Source organism: Rattus norvegicus, chromosome 4 (assembly GCF_036323735.1).
Source record: "Rattus norvegicus strain BN/NHsdMcwi chromosome 4, GRCr8, whole genome shotgun sequence".
In the NCBI taxonomy this organism is placed as follows: domain Eukaryota; kingdom Metazoa; phylum Chordata; class Mammalia; order Rodentia; family Muridae; genus Rattus; species Rattus norvegicus.
This window is the reverse complement of record NC_086022.1, coordinates 106674014-106699698: the sequence shown is the minus strand read 5'-3', so window position 1 is coordinate 106699698 and position 25685 is coordinate 106674014. Positions and strand designations below refer to the sequence as shown.

At 44.7% G+C, this 25685-nt stretch overlaps 1 protein-coding gene across 2 annotated transcripts in view; it reads left to right on the top strand.

The window, feature by feature from the left end:
* Window positions 1–25685, top strand: part of Dnah6 (dynein, axonemal, heavy chain 6) — a 220227-nt gene that overhangs the window by 142763 nt on the left and 51779 nt on the right. For both annotated transcript variants that reach the window (XM_039108712.2, NM_001419792.1), the window contains exons 51-60: window positions 258–493; window positions 1934–2195; window positions 6378–6501; window positions 7231–7427; window positions 11185–11388; window positions 12383–12508; window positions 15131–15295; window positions 16235–16302; window positions 18869–19049; window positions 20530–20709. In XM_039108712.2, the coding sequence (XP_038964640.1) occupies window positions 258–493; window positions 1934–2195; window positions 6378–6501; window positions 7231–7427; window positions 11185–11388; window positions 12383–12508; window positions 15131–15295; window positions 16235–16302; window positions 18869–19049; window positions 20530–20709 (1743 nt within the window). The remainder of the gene's footprint in view (window positions 1–257; window positions 494–1933; window positions 2196–6377; window positions 6502–7230; window positions 7428–11184; window positions 11389–12382; window positions 12509–15130; window positions 15296–16234; window positions 16303–18868; window positions 19050–20529; window positions 20710–25685) is intronic.

The window sequence follows — 25685 nt, the reverse complement described above, 5'->3', positions numbered from 1 at the left end:
CCTGCATTTGACTGTGGTGGTCACATGAGGTCACATGTGAAATTCTCTGTTTATGGAAGTGTTTGGGGCTCTAAATATTTCAGATTCAGATTTTCCTAACTAAGGATGCTCAGGTCTTCAACCACACCATGCTGAATGTGCTCAATCTTATCTGATCTCAGAAGCAAGGCAGGGTTGGGCCTGGTTAGTACTTAGATGGTAGACAAGGAGGCTCAGCCTTAATGAGACCTCTTAAGCAACCTTGATTCTGTGGCTAGGTCCGTAATGTTGTGCAAGAAGATGAAGCAATAGCAAAGGTGAAAGCTGAAGAGACTCAAGCGATTGCTGATGATGCCCAGAGAGACCTGGAAGAGGCACTCCCTGCCCTTGAGGCTGCCAATAAAGCACTGGATTCCTTAGACAAAGCAGATATCTCTGAAATCCGAGTCTTCACAAAGCCCCCTGACTTGGTCATGACTGTGATGGAAGCCATCTCCATCCTCTTAAATGCCAAGTAAGTCACTGGATGTCTGGTGAGAGTTCCCTTTCATCAATTTTCCCCTTTCTCATGTTTTTCCTATATGTAAATTCATTCTGTTCTCCAACCACTCTCTTTGGTTTGATAGGTCACTCAAAAAAATTACCCAACAAGTGCCTTATCCAGTGTCTATTTTATGACAGATAGTGGAAAATATAAAACTACTGTCTATAGAATGCAGGCAATTGGGGTGGGGGGAGACAGAGAAGATGCTCAGTTAGAAATTTGAACCTTGGAAAAAGTTTGGAGAACCACAATTTTCATGGAATGAGAGGGGGCCAGGCAGACAGGCAGTGACTTCGTCATGATAGATCATCGCGTGTATATTATGCCAAGCAGATTTCCTCTTGATAACACTTAGTTTTCAGATTTTCTTCAACAATACAACCCTTTTTTAAATTCCATATACATATATATTTCATATAGATGTATGTTCATGTATATAATATATAATTATATGTTTAACATATGTTCTATTGTTTGATCAACAGTTTTCCTCTTCCTCCTTTCCTCCAAGTCCTTCCCCCTCTCCTCCCTCATCCACATCATCTCTTCAGAAAAGGGGAGGCTTCCACCAGCCTTGGCCTATCAAGTTGCAATAAGACTAGGCACATCTAGAAGGCATTTTTAAAGACATCCTAGCAAGAGAATTAAAAGGTCAAAGTTGAGGCCAAGGATAAAATGTAGGAATTGCCGTATTATTTTTTTAAAATCTCTGAGGGCTAGAGAGATGGTTCAACAGTTAAGAGGACCTGCTGCTCTGCTCTTGCAGGGGACCCCAGACCAGTTCCCAGCACACACATCAGCTGGTTCACACCCTTTTGTAACCCAGTCCAGGGGATCCCGTGTCTCTTTTGATCTTCACAGCAACTTCACTCCCACATGTACATTCCCACACACAGACCCAGCACATCACTAACAATAAGATGACGCTTCATTGAACCTACGGTTTCTAGCCAGGTCGTGGTGGTGCACGCCTTCAATCCAAGCACTCAGGGGGCAGGGCAGGTTGATCTCTGTGACTTAAAAGCCAGCCTGGTCCACAGAGTGAATTCCTGGACAGTCAGTCTTACGCAGAGAAACCCTATCTTGGAAAGATGATAGGTAGGTAGATAGATAGATAGATAGATAGATAGATAGATAGATAGATAGATAAAATTAAAATTACTGTTTTCGTAATGTCTTACATTTCTAAAACTCTCTTATTTTATATTTTATTATCTAGCAAATCTAAGCTGTAGATATTAATCATCCAATTCCCTCTCTCCCCATGAATTAGTTGGGCCATTTTCAAAATTACAGCGCCAAGGTTAAGATTCCCCACCTACTACATAATATTATAATGCAGGAGTTTATCTTGGTGTTTATCCCATTGTTGATGGCAATGCTGTTAACTCACTGTGGTCTGTCTTTCAGGCCGGACTGGCCAACAGCAAAGCAACTTCTTGGTGACTCTAACTTTCTAAGAAGGCTTTTAGAATATGATAAGGAAAACATAAAACCTCAGATTCTGTCAAAGCTTCAAAGGTACATCAACAACCCTGACTTCGTGCCTGAAAAGGTGGAAAAGGTGTCCAAGGCCTGTAAATCCATGTGCATGTGGGTGAGAGCCATGGATCTGTACTCTCGGGTGGTCAAGGAAGTCGAACCAAAGAGACAGAAACTCCGTGCTGCCCAGGTACCTTATTTATATCATGACATTTTGTAGACTGGAAGGTCATGAATAACAGTCACTCGAGCTCTCTGTAGGAGGCCACTGTGGAGCTCCCGTGTGTGCGTGTGAGAGTAATTGCGATCCTGAAAAGTCTCTCAGTTTTAGAAATGGCAGGCAGAGATGATTTTCCCACAGAAATGTTCTCTAGAGTCAGTCTTTTGTAGCATAAGAAGAAAGTGACCCTTGAGTAGATTCATGTCCTTTGTATCAGGGAGAAAGGGACATATGACTGTGGTGCTTGTGAAGTTTCTCATAGTCTCTTGCGGGTCTGTGTTCCCACGCCTGTTGGTGTCATCTCAGGTATCAGAACCAATGAACCCCGGATCAGACATGAGGTCCTCAGTCTTCTCAAGAAGAACAAAGAATGAACTCTAAGGGGAGCAGGTTACCAAAGCCAAAGGTAGTGAGCAGGGATGAGCGAAACTTTTCTACTCACACCCAGAGAGTAAATATTGCTCTAGCTCTGTGGTTACCCTACAGAGCCAGCCAGTTAAGTGCTCAGCATAGTGAAGAAAGAGAACCAAGACGCAGTGGGTGGAGGCAGAGGAGAAAGAAGAAGTCCTGGTCTAGTTCACAGCCTGAAAGAAACAAGCAGTAGTTCACCATCACGGGGGGGGGGGGGGGACACTTCCCCTCTAGCATGGTGCCCATGTTCCTGTAAGAAACCCTAATGAAACTCATAAAACAAAAGGCATAAAAGTGGAAGGGAGGCTAGCTAGAAATGGAAGAGAATTGGAGAGAATAGGAAGAGCACAAGAGAGTAATGGAAAGTAAATGTGATAAATATATATTACATACATGAATGGAAATATCATAATGAAACCCATTGTACATGAATATTCAATTTGTTTTATTATTTAAAATCAAAATCCATTGTGGTAACTACTATATCTGTTTCTCTATTCATTTCATGATTTGTTTTGTTGGCCATTGTCTTGTTTGGGTTTTCTATTTCTGTGAAGAGATACCATAACCAAGGCACCTCTTATAAAGGAGAACATTTCATTGGAGCTGGTTTTCAGGGTCAGAGGTTCAGTCCGTTACCATGGCTGGAAGCATGCAGTATCCACACAGGCATGGCTACAAGAGCTGAGAGTTCTAGATCTTGCTCTGAAAGCAAACAGGAGAGACTGCCTTTCAAGCATCTAGGAGGAGAGTCTCAAAGACCAACTCTACAGTGACAGACTTCCTCCAACAAGGCTACACTTCCTAAATGTGCCACTCCCCGAGCCAAGCATATTCAAGCCACCACATTCCACTCCCTGGCCCCCACAGGCTTGTTCAAACACATGAGGTTATGGGGACCATACCTAGGCATAGCATAATGCAAAATATATTTAGTCTAACTTAAAAAGTCCCATAGTCTATAATAGTCTCACCAATGTAAAAAATTCAAAGTTCCAAGACTCTTCTGAGATTCATCAATCCCGTAACTGTAATCCCTTAAGAAATCAAAATTAAAAAGCAGATCGCATACCTCCATCATTATGCATGATATGCATTACCACTCCAAAATACCATGGCGAGAAAATAATGAACCAAAACAAGACAGAAAAACACCTAGGCAGACTCCAAACTCTGAGTCTACATGTCTGACATTAAAGTGCTCTTCAGATCTCCGACTCCTTTCATCCTCGTTGACTTCTGTTGGCAGATCTGACATTCTCCCGGGCTGGTCCCACTCCCTGTCAGCAGCTTTCCTTGGCAGGTACCCATGGCTCTGACTCTCTAACATCTTGGGGTCTCCAAGGCAACTTCAACTTCACAGCTTCTTGTTCCAGTGTCTGGAATCCACACATGGTCTTCTGAGCTTCTCCAAAGGCTTTGGGTCACTTCTCCAGCTTTGCTCTCTGTAGCAGTCTGGTTGACCCTGCTTTACTGCTGCTGCTATTCCTGCTGCTCATTCCATGGTACTGGCATCTCCAGTATGCTGGGGTCTTCCACTCCAACTGGGCTTCACCAAAAGCCTGCTATAGGCTCCCTATATGGTGTCAAGCCTCAACGTCTTTGCTCGACCACTTTAGTCCTGGACCAGCAACTGCAACTGAGGCTGCACCTTCATCAATGGCCTCTCCTGGCTTCTCACAGTGCCAAGCCTCTCAGCCGCTCTCCACGACCCCTTCATGCCTTCAAAACTAATACCACCTGGGTGATTCTTACACATTACCAAGTCCAGCCGCAATACAAGGTGGAACCTTGGTTATCTTTGGAACACAGCTTTTTTTTTTTTTTTTTTTTTTTTTTTTGTGCTCTCAGAAAACACTTCCCAGAAGACTTCACCTCGGGGATGCTGGTTCTTCCCTGCTAATCACTGCTAATTTCTTAACTCCACCTTACCAGCATCAATTGTGCCAGTATCCCCTCTCTTTTTGACTCTAAAGTCAGAGCCACATGGCTGAAATTGCCAAGTTCTGCTCCTTGCTGGGGCTGGAATACGGCCCCCTTGTCCTATTTATTACATCATCACCAGCTTTCTATTTTCTAACTCCTTCACTAAGCTTTGCTGTCCTGGAACTTGCTATGTAGATTGACCTTGAATTCAAAGATATGCATGATTCTGTCTCCTGAATGCTGGGATTAAAGGCATGTATCATTGTGCCTGGACTTAAGCTTTTCTTCATCTAGAACTTGTTCTGTCCCAGGCTAGCCTTGAACTCAGAGATCTGCTTGCTTTCGTCTCCTATGATTAAAGGTGTGTACCAACATGCCTGAGCCGAAGCTTTTCCATGGCCACTATTCCTCAAAATCAGGATCAAAAACCTGTGTCTTCTAGCCTCAGGATCTGGATCACAAGTGTGCCCTCCATTTATGGATTGTAACTCATTCCAGATTAAAAGTCCAAATGAAAACAATAACCAGGTGATAACACCTAACATAACCAATCCTTGTTCAGATGCAAACACAAACGATAAGTTTAGCTGGCTGGGAGCTTGCTCTGATATCCCCACTTCCTTAATCTGTTTATCTCCTTGAACACAGGGTTCAGCTCCATTACACTTTCTAGTGTCCTTTATTACTTGAACCATACATTTTATATCTTTCCTGTCTAAACTTGGCTATCCTTGATCAAAACCCTCTTCATGAGACTAAATCAGAAAGTCTCTGCTGGACTTTTGTTTTGTTTTGTTTTTTGTCAATGCAATTAATATAAATCTCTTTACCTTAGCCTCAGGTAGACTCTTCAGAAAATGGCAAAAAGTGGCCACATTCTTCACCAGAATATCTCAAGAGGAGTCTGTAGGCTACCTACTGAAATCCTTCTCCACTGAAACTTCTTAGGCCAGGGCTGCATAGTTCAACTCACCCTCAGCACCAAAGTCTTCCATATTCCTACTAGGATGATCCATTAAGACCCACTTAAAGCATCCCACTGCTTTCCAATACCCCAAGATCCACATTTCTCCAAACAAAAGCATGCTCAGGCTTATCACAGCGCACCCCATTCCTGGTACCAACTGTTTTCTTACTTAGGGTTTCACTGCTATGAAGAGACACCATGCCCCAGGCTATTCTTATAAAGGACAATATTTAATTGGGGATGCCTTACATGTTCAGAGGTTCAGTCTGTTATCATTATGATTGGAGGCATGGCAGTGTCCAGGCAGCCATGGTGCTGAAGGAGCTGAGAGTTCTACAGGAGATTCTGTCTTCCAGGAAGCTAGGAGGAAGGTCTCAAAGCCCACCCCTACAGTAACACACTTACTCTAACAAGGCCACACCTCCTAATAGTAGCACTCCCTAGGCCAAGCACATTCAAATCACCACAGCATTGTCTTGTTGTTACTTTGTTTGCTTGTTTCTGATCTTATATTTTTCTTTATGGAGGGGGGGGGGGGTCATGTAGCCCAGGCTAACCTTAAACGTGCTATGCAATCAGTGATAGCTCTTGCTTCTAACTACAGTTGTTGGGATTACAGCTGTGGGTGTACACCACTGTGCCTGGTTCTATGAAGCACTAGGGATCAAACCTAGGGCTCCGTACACACTAACAAGTATCCTACCAACCAAGCTACATCCTAGCCCGATCTGTGCAAGACGAAAGTCTTTGGGGACAAGTTAAAATGAACATAAACCATATTCTTAACAAACTTAATGCATAGGCAAATCAATCTCTGTGGGACTGAATTGCTCCCTTGCTTTTGTCAGGCTGAACTTGATGCTACAATAACTACTCTGAAAGAAAAGCAGGCATTGCTGAAGCAAGTGGAAGAGCAAATAAGGGCTTTGCAAGAGGAGTACGACAAAGGCGTGAATGAGAAAGAAAGTCTGGGTAAGAGGCTCATAGCTCATTCCAGGCAGGAAAGGTCTGATTTCCAAAAAAGAGGAAGAGTTTTCAGAGTCAGATCATAGCATTTTAAAAGACCTTATTTTATGTTTAATTATGTCTAACCGTGTGTGGGGAAAGCACACAAGTGCAGTGCCTGTAGGAGCCGGTAGAGGGCATCAGATCCCCCAAAGCCAGAGTTACAGTCAGTTGTGAACCATCTAACGTGCGCTGGGAACCACACTCAAGTCCTTTTCAGAAGTAGTAAGCGCTCACACCTGCTGAGCCATCCCTCCAGCTCCCAGATCTCAGCTTTAATCTGACATGCAGGATGTACTTTCACTGCCATTCTTTCATGAGCCTTCTAGTTCCAGATGGGAAGAATGAAGATACTGTATAAATTCACCATCTTACACACAAAATGGCTTGTTGGAACATTCACATTATAACTCAAAAGAACACATGGCTTTGGTCTAGACAATAAATACAGCAGGGCTACGGAGAACACTACCTCTAGCAAAAGTAAGGCATGCACGGGAAGTTCTTAACACAAGAGAGGCCAGACTTGACTCTGAAACATACACACATAGGGAGTTAATGTGAGCTTCTGTACAGATGAATTGACAACATTACCTACATAACAATAGCTCATTTGGAAACCAAAGCAAGCCAATCAGCTCTTAGTAATTTGGAAAATATTGGCTAACCTGACCAGGTGTTTTCAAAATCACGCAGCAAAGACCATGGCCCTGACCAAAGCGCGCCTGGTACGGGCTGGAAAGCTGACGGCTGCATTGGGAGATGAGCAGGTCCGGTGGGAAGAAAGCATTGAGAAATTCCAGGAGGAGATCGCAAACATCGTTGGAAACGTGTTTATAGCAGCCGCGTGTGTGGCTTATTACGGGGCCTTCACAGCCCAGTATAGGCAGTTGGTGAGTAAGACTGCCATGTGTAGAGTGGCAGAAGCAAGGGGAACCGGGTGGAGTGTGGAAGGCTCATTTTCCTAGGTTTAAATGGAAGTTCTCCACTATGACACTTCACCAGGGCAGAAGTATATACTTATATACGCACATGCGGCGCGCGCACACACACACACATACACACACACACACACACACGGACCTTCACCTCTCCCATTGGCTCTGGTGACCATCTACACCTGAGCTTCCAATAACATATTTCTCCCTTTCTGGCTTCTACATTGTAAAGCTATCCATCATTCAACACGGTAACCTTGGGGACAGGAGGGATACAGTGAGGTCCCTACCATCATGTCAGAAATGGCATCTAAACTCAGTGTGTGTGAAGAGGTAAGACAAGCACAGAGCACTTGAGGAAGGAGACAGGAAACAGGAAGAAGCAAAACACTGGATGAATCTGTGTTTTCTGGAATTTTTGTCATATAGATATAGATATATAGATATAGATATAGATATAGATATAGATATAGATATAGATATAGATATAGATATAGATATAGATATAGATATAGATATAGATATAGATAGTGTGTGTATCAGGGACTAGACAAGGCTGCCCACTCTCTCCCTACTTATTCAATATAGTTCTTGAAGTTCTAGCCAGAGCAATCAGACAACAAAAGGAGGTCAAGGGGATACAGATCAGAAAAGAAGAAGTCAAAATATCACTATTTGCAGATGATATGATAGTGTATTTAAGTGATCCCAAAAGTTCCACCAGAGAACTACTAAAGCTGATAAACAACTTCAGCAAAGTGGCTGGGTATAAAATTAACTCAAATAAATCAGTTGCCTTCCTCTATACAAAAGAGAAACAAGCCGAGAAAGAAATTAGGGAAACGACACCCTTCATAATAGACCCAAATAATATAAAGTACCTCGGTGTGACTTTAACCAAGCAAGTAAAAGATCTGTACAATAAGAACTTCAAGACACTGAGGAAAGAAATTGAAGAAGACCTCAGAAGATGGAAAGATCTCCCATGCTCATGGATTGGCAGGATTAATATAGTAAAAATGGCCATTTTTACCAAAAGTAATCTACAGATTCAATGCAATCCCCATCAAAATTCCAATCCAATTCTTCAAAGAGTTAGACAGAACAATTTGCAAATTCATCTGGAATAACAAAAAACCCAGGATAGCTAAAGCTATCCTCAACAATAAAAGGACTTCAGGGGGAATCACTATCCCTGAACTCAAGCAGTATTACAGAGCAATAGTGATAAAAACTGCATGGTATTGGTACAGAGACAGACAGATAGACCAATGGAATAGAATTGAAGACCCAGAAATGAACCCACACACCTATGGTCACTTGATTTTTGACAAAGGAGCCAAAACCATCCAATGGAAAAAAGATAGCATTTTCAGCAAATGGTGCTGGTTCAACTGGAGGGCAACATGTAGAAGAATGCAGATCGATCCATGCTTATCACCCTGTACAAAGCTTAAGTCCAAGTGGATCAAGGACCTCCACATCAAACCTGATACACTCAAACTAATAGAAGAAAAACTAGGGAAGCATCTGGAACACATGGGCACTGGAAAAACTTTCCTGAATAAAACACCAATGGCTTATGCTCTAAGATCAAGAATCGACAAATGGGATCTCATAAAACTGCAAAGCTTCTGTAAGGCAAAGGACATTGTGGTTAGGACAAATCGGCAATCAACAGATCGGGAAAAGATCTTTACCAATCCTACAACAGATAGAGGCCTTATATCCAAAATATACAAAGAACTCAAGAAGTTAGACCGCAGGGAGACAAATAACCCTATTAAAAAATGGGGTTCAGAGCTAAACAAAGAATTCACAGCTGAGGAATGCCGAATGGCTGAGAAACACCTAAAGAAATGTTCAACATCTTTAGTCATAAGGGAAATGCAAATCAAAACAACCCTGAGATTTCACCTCACACCAGTGAGAATGGCTAAGATCAAAAACTCAGGTGATAGCAGATGCTGGTGAGGATGCGGAGAAAGAGGAACACTCCTCCATTGTTGGTGGGATTGCAGACTGGTACAACCATTCTGGAAATCAGTCTGGAGTTTCCTCAGAAAATTGGACATTGAACTGCCTGAGGATCCAGCTATACCTCTCTTGGGCATATACCCAAAAGATGCCCCAACATATAAAAAAGACACGTGCTCCACTATGTTCATCGCAGCCTTATTTATAATAGCCAGAAGCTGGAAAGAACCCAGATGCCCTTCAACAGAGGAATGGATACAGAAAATGTGGTACATCTACACAATGGAATATTACTCAGCTATCAAAAACAACGAGTTTATGAAATTCGTAGGCAAATGGTTGGAACTGGAAAATATCATCCTGAGTGAGGTAACCCAATCACAGAAAGACATACATGGTATGCACTCACTGATAAGTGGCTATTAGCCCAAATGCTTGAATTACCCTAGATGCCTAGAACAAATGAAACTCAAGACGGATGATCAAAATGTGAATGCTTCACTCCTTCTCTAAAAGGGGAACAAGAATACCCTTGGCAGGGAAGAGAGAGGCAAAGATTAAAACAGAGACTGAAGGAACTCCCATTCAGAGCCTGCCCCACATGTGGCCCATACATATACAGCCACCCAATTAGACAAGATGGATGAAGCAAAGACGTGCAGACCGACAGGAGCTGGATGTAGATCGCTCCTGAGAGACACATCCAGGATACGGGAAACACAGAGGCGAATGCCAGCAGCAAACTACTGAGAACTGAGAATAGGACCCCCGTTGAAGGAATCAGAGAAAGAACTGGAAGAGCTTGAAGGGGCTCAAGACCCCATATGTACAACAATGCCAAGCAACCAGAGCTTCCAGGGACTAAGCCACTACCTAAAGACTATACATGGACTGACCCTGGACTCTGACCTCATAGGTAGCAATGAATATCCTAGTAAGAGCACCAGTGGAAGGGGAAGCCCTGGGTCCTGCTAAGACTGAACCCCCAGTGAACTAGACTGTTGGGGGGAGGGCGGCAATGGGGGGAGGGTTGGGAGGGGAACACCCATAAGGAAGGGGGGGATGTTTGCCCAGAAACCAAAGAATTATTATTAAGTATTAAATAAATTTAAAATAAATAAATAAATAAATAAATAAATAAATCAAGACCAGATATAGTGTGTGTGCGTGCGTGCGTGCGTGCGTGTGTGTGTGTGTGTGTGTGTGTGTGTGTGTGTGTGTGTTCAGAGTTACAGACAGTTGTGAAACATCTGATATGGGTGTTAGGAACCTCGTGCAAGTCCTTTGCAAGATCAATAAGTATTTGAGAGTATATATATATACATCATATACATCACATTCATATTCTATCTATATGCACTTTCCAAAGTACCAAATTAACAGGAAGAATTACATAGTCATTTTTCATTAAATAACTTCCTAAAAATGTTCACCTTCATGAGCAGTGGAACATAGTCTTAGAGTCACCCAGACTCGGAAAGCGCTCAGGGATCCTCTGGTTCAGTGTTGGTCCCCGGTTGGGAGGAGGGGAAGGATGATTCTGTATCAGGCAGTAGTACTCACAGCTATTGTGAGAACTCCATTCTTCTCCACATGGTTCCAGACTCTCCCAAGAGACATCTGAAGTCCACACAGGAAAAGAGCATGCCTGAAGTTATAGCAATGACATGGTGTGGCCATCCTGGCTGCAGCTTCCTACTGCTCTCCATCACATAGTAAATGTTTCTCCTTACAGCTTATAGAGTGCTGGATTGACTCCTGCCTGGCCCTGGATATCCCCATTGACCCCTCCTTCAGCCTCATTAACACTCTTGGCGATCCCTACGAAATCCGGCAGTGGAATGCAGATGGGCTGCCCAGAGACTTGATATCCACTGAAAATGGCATTTTGGTTACTCAGGGGAGAAGGTGGCCTTTGATGATTGATCCCCAAGATCAAGTGAGTAACATACGCTTATTAGCGAGTGGCCCTCTGCTGGGTATAACATGTAAGAGAGGATTTTTAACACGGTTGAAAGACCACAGGAGACTTAGATCTAGGGAGTTGAGAAGGCTTCTCCTCGGAGTCCCTCGTCTTACAGAAGTATTCAGTTTTGTGAAAAATCAGAAGGAACCTGCAGGAGAGCCCTCCACTCTTCCTTTTGACTAACTTTGATTAAAAAGTTGGCTACTGGCTTTCCGTTTTCAACTGGGGAGCATACAAATCGGCAGAAATGCATGGTGATGCATCCTAAAAGTCTGAGGAATCGGGGTGAAGTCAGAATAGATGGAGTTGCAGGCAAACCTGCCTTCAATTTACAGCCGCCTGCTATCTGGCTTCCTAAATGCATAGTGAGGAGTAGAACAGGAAGCCCCTGAGAAAGTCACAGAAAGGATGCCGATTGCCTGTGTAAGCGACGGTTTCATTGCTGTCAAGAGACACCACAACCAAGGCAACTCTTAGAAAGGACGACATTTACTTGGAGCTGGCTTACAGTTTCAGAGGTTTGGTCCATTGTCATCATGGTAGGAAGCATGGCAGCTTGAAAGCAGACATGGTGCTGGAGGAGCTAAGAGTTCCACGTCCTGTTCCTAAGAACCAGAAGACAGTCTTTTGCAGGAACCCTGGGTGGAGCTTGAGCACAGGACCTCAAAGCCCACCCTTTTGGTGACTTATTTCCTCCAACAAGGCCACACCTCCTAATGGTGATGCTTCCCAAGGGCCAAGCATATTTAAATTACCACACCGCCAAGAGCCTGGGCTTTCCTGGGTGGCTCTTTTCTTCCTTTGTTTTAAATTTGAACACAAAGAGGAAACTCAAACATTGGATTTAATAGGGTTTTATTGGGGAGAGGAATTTTTTGTTCCTTTTGTTTGGGATGGGGATTGTTTTTCGTATCTCCAATGTAATTCTAGACTGGCATTTGACCTTCTCTGTGCTTTCTCACTCCAGGCCAATCGCTGGATAAGAAACAAAGAAAGCAAGAGTGGGTTAAAGGTCATTAAGCTTACAGACACCAATTTCTTACGAATACTGGAAAATTCCATCCGACTGGGTTTACCTGTCTTACTGGAAGAGGTTCGATTATTACTTTGCCCTCTCATGTTAATTCCTAACTGTCAGATGTCTGCAATGCTGTTCAGGTCAAGAGATCGCATCTGCACATGCGAAGGACACCAGTCAAGTCCATTATCAAATGCGTCAAACCGGTTGCTACTTGAGTAGTAAATTCTCAGATGAGCTGAGATCTGTGGGCTGAAAGAATTTTCCACCCCACTATTTTGTGTCTAAGAATCCCTTCTTACCGTGCTGCTCATTCCCAAACCTTGCTGTAGTTCTTAAAGGACCAAAAATTCAAAGCGGTAAAGACAGCAGGAACCCCTGTCTACATACATGTCATACACTAATGATGAAACACGCACTGTTCTGGTAGATGTAATCATTATTTCTACTTGGGCATACGGTCAGATTAAAGGGATCAATAATAAAAATGAACCCTTGTTTTTTAGACAGGTCTCATGTATATAGGCTGGTCTCAAACTTACTATGTAGCCAAAAATTAATTTGAACTCTTAATCCACATCCTTCTACCTCCTAAATGCTGGGATTACAGATATGTGTCACCAAAGCTGGGGTTTGCAGTGCTGTGCTAGGAGTTGGGTCTTTGGGCGCTGGGCAAACACTCTACCAACTGAGTGCATTCACACCCCAGAGGAGTGGCTCACTGAGTTAAGATGTTCTACTGTGAGATTTATCACTCCAAGACTAATGTAGCTTACATCATTCACTCATCCCAAAAACATTTCAGAACAAATTGCAAGAAATATAGACAGGGTCCCCTGCCCTCAAAAGCCCACAGACTCATTGGGAACAAAGATAGTAAAGACGGAAGTGATGGGGAGGAAGAGATCTTTCAAGCAAAAGCTTTAAAGAGCAAGCAGGGTACAGAGATGGCAGTAAGAACAGGGACTCAGTCCCAGTCTAGTTTCGTCCTATTACTAGGGTAACACGCTCTCACAAAAAGCATCTTGGGGATGAAAGATTAAATGTTTGACTTACATTTCCAAGTCACAGTCCATCACTGAGGAAGGCCATGTTGCTTGCTGGCTCCTTCACTGACTCCTACTTAGTTTTGTTAATACAGCCCATAATCACCCACCCAGGGGCGGCTGGGCCCTCAAATATGTGCATAGGCCAGTTGGATCTAGGCAAGCCCTCTGCTGAGGCTCCAACGTCTCAAATGAATCTAGGTCTTCTCAAGTTAACAATAAAAACTAACCAGCACAGATCTTGGAGAGGGTGGGATTTAAGCTGTGATTTCTGTCTCAGCTCGATCCAGGAAGACGGTCTCTTGGGCCACAGGACTCAGGCACCATGAATGTTTATAAGGGAGTAAGGGATAAATAAAAGCATGAGCTGTGACTACGGAAGTCCTATGTTGAAGTATCTCTGATTCAGCACAAAGAATGAACAGAAAGGGCGCTGACCTGTGGTAACTTAGCTGCAGCCCTTTCATGATAACAAGGACCAATAATTAATATGATGTCATCCCATTTGGTTTGTGGTTTGTGGTTTGGTTTGTCACGCTTTGGTTCTCAATATCCTAACTCATTAATCCTCACTTCAACCTTACAATTAGATGGATTGATTATTAACAGATTATTATTCCATTCCTCCAGTGGAGAAACTGAGGCATTAAGAAGTTGAACTATCTGTGCAGTCTTGACTGCTTAGAAAATCCAAAATGATTAACAATACTCCCCATTCAAGCCACACTGAGCACCAGGACCTCATTGCAGCCAAGCTGTGGCCAGCACAGAGAAGGTGCTAGAATGAATCCCATACCCTGCCTTGTGTCATGTTGCAGAAGGACATCTCCAGAAGACTTTAGCACCGTTACATTAGCTTCAACTGTCCTCTCAACTTGTGTTTACCTTGAATCTCAAGAGGTCCCGGGGACTTACCTCATTCACAGCAGAGGACAAAGTTCCTTCCTTAGCGTTGTGCCCCTGTGCAAGAGCAAAACACACTTGGGAGTCGGGCCCCCAGCCAGGAGAGGATACTGCAGCTTTCCTGCTCTCCAGGGCATTGGGTCATTACCATGGTACCCATTCTTAGATCCCCTCTCCATCTGCTACAATGGTTCTGTCGGACCCTTTGCCTACCCAGTAATGACTGTGAAACTGATCTTGTTATCTCAGCTCTTGGTGTGGAGGCCAGGGAGGAGGTGGTTCATGGGGTCGTATATGCATGTGGAGGTCAGAAGTTGACTTCAGGTTTCATCTTCTTTCAATTTCCACCTTGTTTTTGGAAACAGGGTCTCTCACTGAGCCAGGAGCTCACCAATGAAGCATACAGTCTTAAGTGATCTCAAGGCAGAGTATTAACATGGCCACAAGGGCAAGTTCAGTCTTTTTGAGATCAAGAAGGACTTTCAGAAAAATGAGTTGCCACACAGACAGCTGAGGAGTGGGTCACCCAGCAGTCAGATCCCATCACCAACCTTTGCTCTACTGCCTTAGTTCTCGTAGGCAGCATGTGAGATTATTCTAAATTAACACCCTGCCTTTGTGTTAGGAAACACATGATCACGGGGGAAAGTACTTATTCAAAGTAAATTCTGAGGCCCTTAAATGACAAGTTGGTGACATTCGCTTTCAACTCCTTGCTTTTTCGCACCTTTCCATTTTTCTTTTACAGCTCAGGGAAGTCTTGGATCCAGCCCTGGAGCCCATCCTTCTAAAGCAGACTTTCATGAGTGGCGGAAGACTGCTCATCCGCCTCGGAGATTCAGACATCGATTACGACAAGAGTTTCAGGTTCTACATGACCACCAAAATGCCGAATCCCCACTACCTGCCTGAGGTGCATATGAGCTGCTAGTCTGGAACTTTCCGCCCAGCTGAATTATGTGGGATAAGTCTCTAAGGCTTGGTGGACTCCCACCTGCAGGGATCAGCTAAGGACCTCTCCTACATTCCCTTTCTCCCTCTGCCACCCTCCCTTCCTGTCATAGGACACAAGTGCCCCACCCAGACAGATCCCAGAGCGTGACCTACCTCACAGCCTTGTTCAAATGTCCCTGTCCTGTACTCCCAAATAAAAGTGTCGCCCTTTGGAAGAACTTAGTGACTGAGTGAACTTACAGGACTGTTGGCTAAAGCCTCTGTAAGTGTTGTTAGACATGGCAGAAGGTACTATCTCTTTCTTCTCTTTGTCATTGATCTACAAGAGATATCTGACTATTCTGAGAGTATACTAATACGACGAAATGAAAGGGGTAAAGCTCATTTTATTACAAATAAAGCTTTTTAACAAAGCCATTATGTGCAAGTCACTATAGATAACCGAGAAATTTTATTACCTTGATTGGCCCCCACAGATACCCTATTAATTCTTTAATAACTATCAGAAACTAAAGCTTGACAGAGATGAAAAGGCTTGCCCAACATGAAAGCCCTGAAGGGCACTGCTGGAATTCAAACCTGAGTTCTTGATACTGAAGTGCTGCTGCCAAGCTTTTTCTGACTCTTCAGTCCTTCAACTATCATGTAGGAACCTGGGTGGAGGAAGAGTGGGAGGAGATGACCACTCCTACGGGTAAAATCATGTTTGAATTTCGAAAGCCGTGCTACGCTTGGCATGTGTGCATAGGGCATAGGCCTATGAATGCAAACCAGACTAGGGATGCATTTCCAGATAATAGGGAATCCTGTTTACATCTAAAAGACAAAAGCAAAAACAAAACATCGTTTTATGCCAGCTGACACTTAGGCAATCATGTGCTTCATGCTCCTCTTCCAGGTGTGCATTAAAGTCACCATCATCAACTTCACTGTAACTAAGTCGGGTCTGGAGGATCAGTTGCTAAGGTAACGGGACTAGAGAGTATGGATGGGAAGCTGGGTGATGGCCATGGGTTTCCTAATATCTTATTTAGAAGGGGTTTTTTATATTTATTTTTTATATTTAATCCTGTGCGGACATGTTTGTCTCTGTGTATCAGAGTGCAAATACCTTCAGAGTCAAAAGATGGCATCAGATCCCTTGGAGCTGGAGTTACAGGAGGTTATAAGCCACCCAGCGAGGGCTCTGGGAAAGAAACTTGGGGCTTCTGCAAGAGTAGCATGCACTCTTAGCCTGTGAATGATCGTTCTAGCCATTGTTTAGAAATGTGGACAAAGAAAAACAAATAATAAAAGAAATCTCAAAAAACATATCAGATCTTATCAATTCACAGCTAAGCAGGTCTTTTTTTAAATGTGGTATCGAACTCTAAACACTACCCATAGTGTTATTTTAACAACGTATCATTGAACACATCCCATGTCTATGCACACATAAACATGCCTCTGAAGATGTTATCATTATCCTTTACATGTATCAGGTCATACATTCACATTATCATATGCCGTGTCTTGCTATTTTATTCCATTCTGTTCACTGCGTGTACCCATGTGTTGTGAGCACCTGAACTTCAGCACTCGGAGGACAAGCACAGGAGTTGGTGCTTTCCCTCCACCTCCTGGGTCTCGGGGACTGAACTCAAGTCTCCAGGTTCGGCAGCAAGCACTGACTACTGAGCCATCACAACGGCCCATGCACAGGGAGAACCTCAGAAGGAGCTTCTCAGAGCATGCCTGCCTCTAAGGAGGGCACTAGATGTGGAGATGAAGTGAACAAAAGAGTTTATATATTTTCCTCTTTTGCTGTGTTATAAGAATACATTCACAGATCATTTATAGAGAAGAATTATTTCTTTGAGGTGTTAAGTTTTCATAATCTCCCATTTTTTTTTTGATCCTGTGTGGAATGTTCCTATTTCCAGCCCAGCATAGGGAAGCATTATCGAATGGCATTGACTGATTAGACTGGTAAAATGGTTCCCTCCAAACAAGTCGGTGCCATGAAAACAGTGATAGAGACCAGACCTTGGACACACAAGATTGGGAATCAGAGCTGCTTTACCAGCTGGGGAGACACAGTCCTTAAAGCACTAGGGCAAGCAGAGGGACCTGAGTTCAGCTTTTATATTTATTTATTATATAGTGGGGAGTGTCTTATCTGCGGGCCATGGAGCGTGTGTAGAAGTCTGAGAGCCACCTGTCAGAGTTAGTAATCTCTTTTCCCTGTATGGAATCTAGGAACTGAACTCAAGTCATCAGCTCTGGTGCCAAGTAGTTTTACCTGCTGAGCCATCTCTGAGGTCCCTGAGACCTCAGTTCAATTCACAGAACTCACATAAAAAGCCATGTGTGCTGGGAAGGTAGAGGTAGGCCCGGAGGTCTCCAGTCAGCCAGCCCAGCCTAGTAGCTGAGCTCCAGACCAACGAAGCCAGCCTCAAAATAAGTTGGGTAGCATTGCTGAGGAATGCCACCAGAAGTGACCACCTGACCTCCATCTGCACACACACTCACACCACTCACAAGTCCACACACTCGTGCACACACAGACACACACTCGCAGACACACACTCACAGACACAGACACACAGACACACACTCGCAGACATGGGCACACACACAGACACACACTAGCAGACACAGGCACACACACAGACACACACTCACAGACACGGACACATGCACAGACTCACAGACACACACTCGCAGACACACTCTCAGATACACACTAGCAGACAGGCACACACACAGACACACACTCACATACACGAGCACACACAGACACACACTAGCAGACACACACTCACAGACACACACTCGCAGACACACACTCACAGACACGGACACACACACAGACACACACTCAACAGACACACACTCGCAGACACACACACAGACACACAGACACACACTCACATACACGAGCACATACACACACTCACAGACACACACTCACAGACACGGACACACACACAGACACACACTCACAGACACGGACACACAGACACACACTCGCAGACACGGACACACAGACACACACTCACATACACGAGCACATACAGACACACACTCACAGACACACACTCACAGACACACTCACAGACACACACACACACAGACACACACTCTCAGACACACACTCTCAGATACACACTAGCAGACACGGACACACACACAGACACACACTCACAGACATGGACACACACACAGACACACACTCGCAGACACACACTCGCAGATACACATTAGCAGACACGGACACACACACAGACACACACTCACAGACACGGACACACACACAGTCCAAATAAGTAAGTACTTATAAAAGTAAATAAACGATGATGCTGTCCTCTGGACAGCCGTACCAGAGCGACTGTGCTTTCAGATTCAGCGGCAAGCACCCACAATGGCGGCTGACAGAATACTCAGGGATGGGGGAGGCAGGAGGGGGAAGCAGTCACACACAGGGCAGGAAAGAACAGTGACTTAGGGGAACTGAGAAGTTGTAATCCAGGTCTTTCCACTTGGGTTCTAGCGATGTAGTGCGACTTGAAAAACCTGAGTTGGAGGGACAGAGAGTCCAGCTCATCGTGAGGATCAATAGTGATAAAAACCAGCTGAAGTCCATTGAAGACAAAATCCTGAAATTGCTCTTTACATCTGAAGGGAATATTCTGGATAACGAAGAACTTATTGATACACTCCAGGACTCAAAGGCAAGTGGCATAGTCACAGTGTTGACAGAGGACGTGTTAATCAATCCATGACAGTATAGACCTGTCCCAGAACACAAGAAGCTGAGGCAGGAGGATTAAAAAAAAATGTATAATGCATGCTAACCCAGACTGTAGTGAGTTACAAAGGAGCATAGGTTATGTAAAGAAACTCAGCCTCAAAACAACAAACGTGTGCTGCTTCAAAAGTCATAGTTTTGGGGCTGGCTGCCCCCTGATGGCTCTGTGGTTAAAAGCGCTGGCTGCGCTTCCAAAGGACCCACATGGTGACTAATAACCCTGTGTAACCACTGTTCCAGGAGATCCAGCACCCTCTTCTAGCATCTGCCAGAATGCACATAGGTTGTGCACAGACATACACGCAGGCAAAATTACATAAAATACATATACATAAAATAAAAATAAAATAAGAAATTTAATAAGTCGTAGCTTCAGGAACTGAGGGTTCGATCTGGGCTTCAGAGCAAAAGCAGACCACCTGTAAGTTACCAGGGACACACGTAGACTATCAGGCCTCCTCACCAACAAAAGACGAGCCCAGAAGCTGTGCACCACTGACCCCTTGTCTATTAAACATTTAAAAACAAAGACTGTGAAGAATCAGGACAAGATACAAGTGGAAAGCTACTGCCACCTCCTCCAGGAAGTCTTCCTGGAGGTTCCAACTGGAATTAATCTCCTCCTTCTCCTCCTCCTTTTTCTCCCAAGCCTCTCTCACAGCCCTTGTTACTGCCCACCTCAGGTCTGAGCTGGAGGGCTCACGTCTTACCCTTCATTAGGTAGGTGCATTCAGTGCACTGGGGATCTGTGAGTAGCTCATCCTTCTCTTCCTTCTCTAAGCATTAGGGTGGTCACACAGTGGTGTCAACAGAAACCTGTGGCTGGCACAATGAGGTGTCACAGTAAGCATGTGATCCTGGAGTGATTTATCTCATAAATTTAAAGCACAGCCCATAATGTGATTCTCATGGATTCAAGACAGGCAGAGTGCTTTTCCAGAGGGGAAAAAGAAAAACAAAACAAAACAAAACAAAAAAAAATGACCTTTGAGCCTTCGACTAGCTAAGAGTCCATGTCATGGCCTTTCTACTTGGTTGATATTAAAAATTACATACTGGCCTGAGGATGTAGCCCTATGGTGAGCACTCGCCTAGAAGGATCTGAGAACTGAGTCTCTGCCCTCCGAACACTCCACCTCTGAGCTCCATCCCAGGCCCTCCTCTCCACTTCTGACACTGTCCACCATCCTTCCCGGTTTCCTAACTTCGAGGAGCTGGGATCGGCTCAGTCAGAAGAAGGTCACCGGGTCCAGAGCCTCTGTCACCGCTCCTTTACCTCGATGGCCCTCACCACAATCACAAACTCACTCCATCCATATTTCTTTCCTAGACTGGACTAGATGCATCCCAAATCTCCACTGGTTTTCAGAGGCAGATCCCTAAGAACTTGTGTGTTTATTCAGATCACTTCAGGTGCCATTAAAACCAGGCTGAAGGAAGCAGAGTCCACCGAGTTGATGATCAACATAGCTCGAGAGAGGTACCGCCCAGTGGCCACACAGGGCTCCGTGATGTACTTTGTGATCGCCAGCCTCTCAGAAATTGATCCCATGTATCAGTATTCACTGAAGTACTTTAAACAGGTAACTGCCTTTTTGTGACTTCCCTCTGATCCCTGCTGAGTTATTTCATGCCTTTGACAAACCATGAACTGAGTCTGGGGGTAGAAACCCTCCGGAACTTTGGATGTGGTCCTACCTACCAGATCACCTCAGGAGTCCAGTGTTCAGTGTGTGCAAAGTCTATAGATGAAGAGCAGGGCTGAGCCTGGCAAGGCTCATTTTCTCTCTGCTTCCTCATCTAACTAGCTTTCTGGCTTTCCCTCTGGCCTACCTGCCTTTTGTTTGAGGCAGTGGTTCTCAACCTATGGGTCTCGACCCCTCCAGGGACTAGCTAGCTTTTTCATAGGATTCACACATCAGACTTTCTGAATATCAGATCTTTGCATTATATTTCATAACAATAGCAGAACTACAACTTTTGCAAAATAGCAACGAAAATAATTTGATGATTGGCAGGTGACCACAACATGAGGAACTGTATTAAAGGGTCACAGCATTGGGAAGGTTGAAGCCCACCCCTTTAGGGGTTAGGGAGATGGGGCAACAGTTAAAGTCTTTTCTGCTCAAGAGTGAAGACTAGAGCAAATGCCAGGTGGACAGAACTAGGGGCTCCCCCAGAGCAATCTGGCTAGCAGCATTAGACACATCGGTGAGCACTCGGTCTGATGGAGAGACCCTTCTTAAGAAGTAAGGCAGAAGAGTGAAAACGATTCCCAACACCAACCTCAGGTCTCCACATCCATGTTCACATATGTGCACATGTTTACACCTATGCAAAGCATGCATAAATACCATTATGCATAGACATCATACAGAGAGAGAGAGAGAGAGAGAGAGAGAGAGAGAGAGAGAGAGAGAGAGAACACTCTCTTACTTTGTGCTGGCTGTTTCTACTCTGCAGAGCTGGTTCCTATGTCTGCCCCAGAAAGTCTCCTGCACAAGTCCACACCATCTTCCCTGTGGCTCCGAGGCCTCTCTTCTGTCTCTCCTTTTTTGTTTCACTGTCTAACTTTGAGACATCCAGTTTTATCTCAGTCTCTCTTGCCTCGTGTTCACACCTCTCTCTTGAAGAAGACTCGATGTCTCACCATCTTTACAGCCATGTTCAGTATCCACCAAGAGCTCAGAGTAGCTATTCTGAGTCACGAAGCTTCAGCAAGCTCTGTTGGGATTCACTGAAGACTTCAGGGGGACAGAATGCTTACCCTACGGGTGCCTCACTAGCCCAAAATTCTGCCTCCCTGCTCCTGTCATGTCTATGCTGTGTCTAAAAACTAAATGGTTAAAAGGGTGGAAAAATTTTATTTCAGCTAAATTTTTTAAAGTATTAGGTGAAATGTTGCAATCTGTAATCCATAGATGTACAAAAGCTTGAAGAGGAAAGGCAAAGAACATCAAAAAAAGAAATATTATTATGCACCTAGGTCCCCTTCACATGTAGCAGATGTGCAGCTCGATCCTCATGTAGGTTCCCCAACAACTGGAGCAGGGGCCGTCCCTAAAGCTATTGCCTGTCTGTGGGATACGTTCCCTAACCAGGCTGCCTTGTCTGGCCTCGAGGAGAGGACGTGCCCAGCCCTGCAGAGACTTGATGTGTCATGTTCGGGTGATACTGGGGGTGAGGGTGCCATCCTCTCAGAGGAGAAGAGAAGTGGGGGATAGGAGAGGGACTGTGTGAGGGGGACCAGCAGGAGGAGGCAGCAATCATGGTGTACCGTGAATACATACATTTTTTTTAAAATGAATATCATTACGCATATTTAAGGTCTATAACAAGGTAAGGGATTCATATAGATAGTAAAGAGATTACTATAGAGAAGCAACTTAGCATCTCTGTAGTCTCATAGTTACCTGTGTTTTGATTTTACAGCCAAAGCAGTTAAACACTGTTCATTTAATTAAGCAGGAATCCAACAGAAGCGTACAATTTTATTATTTACAGTCTTCAGGGATTGTCTTAGACGGACTTGGTCGTCCTACCTGTCTCCTACTCTGTGCTCTCCGATCCACCTCTCTCCGTTTCTCCCCGCCCCCATCCTTCACCAATTCTCAGAGTGTGCTGTCCCCTTTCTATGCAGAACAATTTAGCTTCATGCCACTTTTCTAATCCACCATGTTCCTACCCGTGACATTACAACAAAGGCCTCCTGGTCCTCCTCTGTGGCTCACAGCAGAGAACTACAAATATGCCTGGTTCCTCAGGACACGCTAGCAAAACCGGTCCACTCCGGTCGCCCAGACTCACTGATTTCCTTTGTGCTGAGAGCACTCTCTCCAGTATCTAGAGCCCTCAACGACACCCCCTCCAGGAAGGTCTGCCTCACACCTCTGCAGGCTGTGATTGTGATGACTACTCACACGGTTGGGTCTAGTGTCTCAAGGAAGCAAGCACACAATCCAAAAGGTCTGAGCTGGGCAAAGGTTTACATCGAAGAGTGCTGGGCCCAGCCAAGCAGGCAAGCAGGATTCCTGCTGGGATTTATTTTCTAACTCAAAGGGGTCCTGTGCCTCACTCCAAGTTGTCATGTTCTCAGTCCACTGGCTAACTTAAAGTGTCACGAGTGAAAAGCAGAATGCAATTTAGAACAGAAAGTGCAGCCTTGAGCACATATTTCGATTTCAATAAGGGCTGACTCTGGAGGAATTTAAATTTCTTCCGGGAAGTTCTTTACAAGGACTTTTCGTTGTTTTGTTTTAGTTTGGTTTTTAATGGAGTTTTATTTAATTCATTAGTAGAAAAAAAGCAGTATATTTTGTTTATCACCCTTCCCTTTTTGCAATACATTTTTATTTTCTTCAAGTCATCATTGTCTAGCTTTTCTGGCTTATGGCATTCATCAGGGACACACGGTGAGATGTGGGAAGTCTCTTACTGCTCTAGCAGACAGTGGTCATCTAGCTACAAGAAAATAGGGTGGGTACCAAAAGGGTATCTCCCCCAAAGCAAAGGTACAGAGAACCCAGGTGGGCCAGCCCTGAGTAGCACACACAGTACTCACTCTGAGGTCTACCAAGTTGCTTGACAAAGTCCAGACTTGAGGGAAGAGGGTGCCACCTTGATTCCAGATGGGCAGGGTAGCCAGCGACATCAGCAGTTACTCCTCTTACCTGGAGTACACCTCCTGTGCCACTTAGCTTGCCTTGCCTCAGGTGGAGGGTGTCCCTCTCCAGCTGCAGTCTGACCACCCAGAAGGCAGTGCTAAAGCTCTCTGTTCCCCTGTCCTCTGTGGTGCTGTGCACTGTAGAACACTTCACAAATCTCTTGAGTGAAGAGACTGTTTCCATCCATCTATAGCAGTCAGACAACTCCCACGAAAACAGGAATGCCTGGACACCGATTATGACATGAACATAAACTAGATTTGTCTTAATGACTACTGTCATTCCAACCAGGGTCCCTCAGCAGTTGGAACTGCAAGAGACAAGGCTATCCCATTGGAAACTCACATGTCCTGTGTTGAGAAGATTTAACTGAGAGATTGGAAACAGGGAGGAGAGTCTGTTGTTTCGAGGGCCTGGGTTCTCTTTCCACAGTGCACTTGCCTAAGCCTCCGTCCTGCAGCACAGACCTGGGCTCTCCATCTCAGGTCCCTTTTTTGTTGTTAGCAGATGTAAAGCCAAGCAAAGCATGGATTCCTAACTCCTTTAACACCACCCAAATGACTCAGACAATACCTTCTTCTCTTTGGGAAATTCACGCTTTTCAAAGGCTTAAAATCTCCTTCCAGGAATAAGTGTGTGACGGCTGGAAAGAGACGGTTCAGCAGTCAGGAGGACTTGCTGTGCTGGCATCCACCTCGCAGCTCACAGCTGTCCATAACTCCAGCTCCATGGACACAGGGCCCGCCCTTGGCCTCCACAGGCACCAGGCATGTTTGTGGTGCACATAGAACATGCAGGCATACATAAATTAAAAATGCATACATATATACATACGTGCAGATGTGGAGCTGGAGAGAGGGCTCGGTGGTTAAGAACACCTGCTCTTCTAGAGGACCCAAGTTCAGCACCCAGAACCCACACCTGTTTCTCTAGCTTCATAGCATCTGACACCTTCCGACCTCTGTGGGCACCCACCCACTTAGAACATAAGATACACATAAAGAAAGAAAGGGATGTGAGGGTGCTCTGAAAATACCTCAGCTGAGTAAGAAAGAGAGAGAGAGAGAGAGAGAGAGAGAGAGAGAGAGAGAGAGATAACAGCCCAAGAGAGGACACTGTCCCCTGTCTTAGTTACTTTTCTATCCCTGTGGGAAAACACCATGACCAAGGCATCTTATAAAAGAAAGGATTTAATGGTGACTTACAATGTCAGAGCAAGAGTTCATGACTGTCGAGGCAGCAGGCAGTCAGACACAGCACTGGAGAAGTGGCTGAGAGCTTACATCTCATCCACAAGGACAAGGCAGAGAAAGAATTATCTAGGAAAGGGATTTTGAAACCTCCATGCCTCCTAATCCTTCCCGTTAACCAGCCGTAAATTCATTTCACAATAAAATTCTTTAGGGCGCTCTACAATTTAATGTTTTATTTTTGGCACCAAAGATACTACATTCCTCTGAGCTCTCACCCATCTCAACACCTTCCCAGGCTTTTAAAGAACACTCAGTCTGGGGCACAAGGCTCAGTGGAAAGAGTACTTACCTAGCCATGTGTGAGACCTGGGGTTCAGTACCCCCCACCAACAATAAAAGCCCCATCTCCCCTTACTGCTGGCATGGTGGAGCACACTATAATCATAGCACTTGGGAGAGGCTGAGACAAAAGAATTCGGAGCTTAAGAGCAGCTCGTACTACCTCGTAAGTTCAAGGCCAGCCTGGACTGTGTTAGTGAGAGCCTGTCTCAGGAAGTCTGGGACTGAAGAGAGCTTGGAAGCTCTTGCCCACATGCCAAGGTTCTATACCCAGCACTGAAAGAACACTAACTCAAAATGGTGTCCTCTTTCCTCGTGAGGGCATCAAATTAACCATGCTAGTAATTCACCAAGCGAATCACA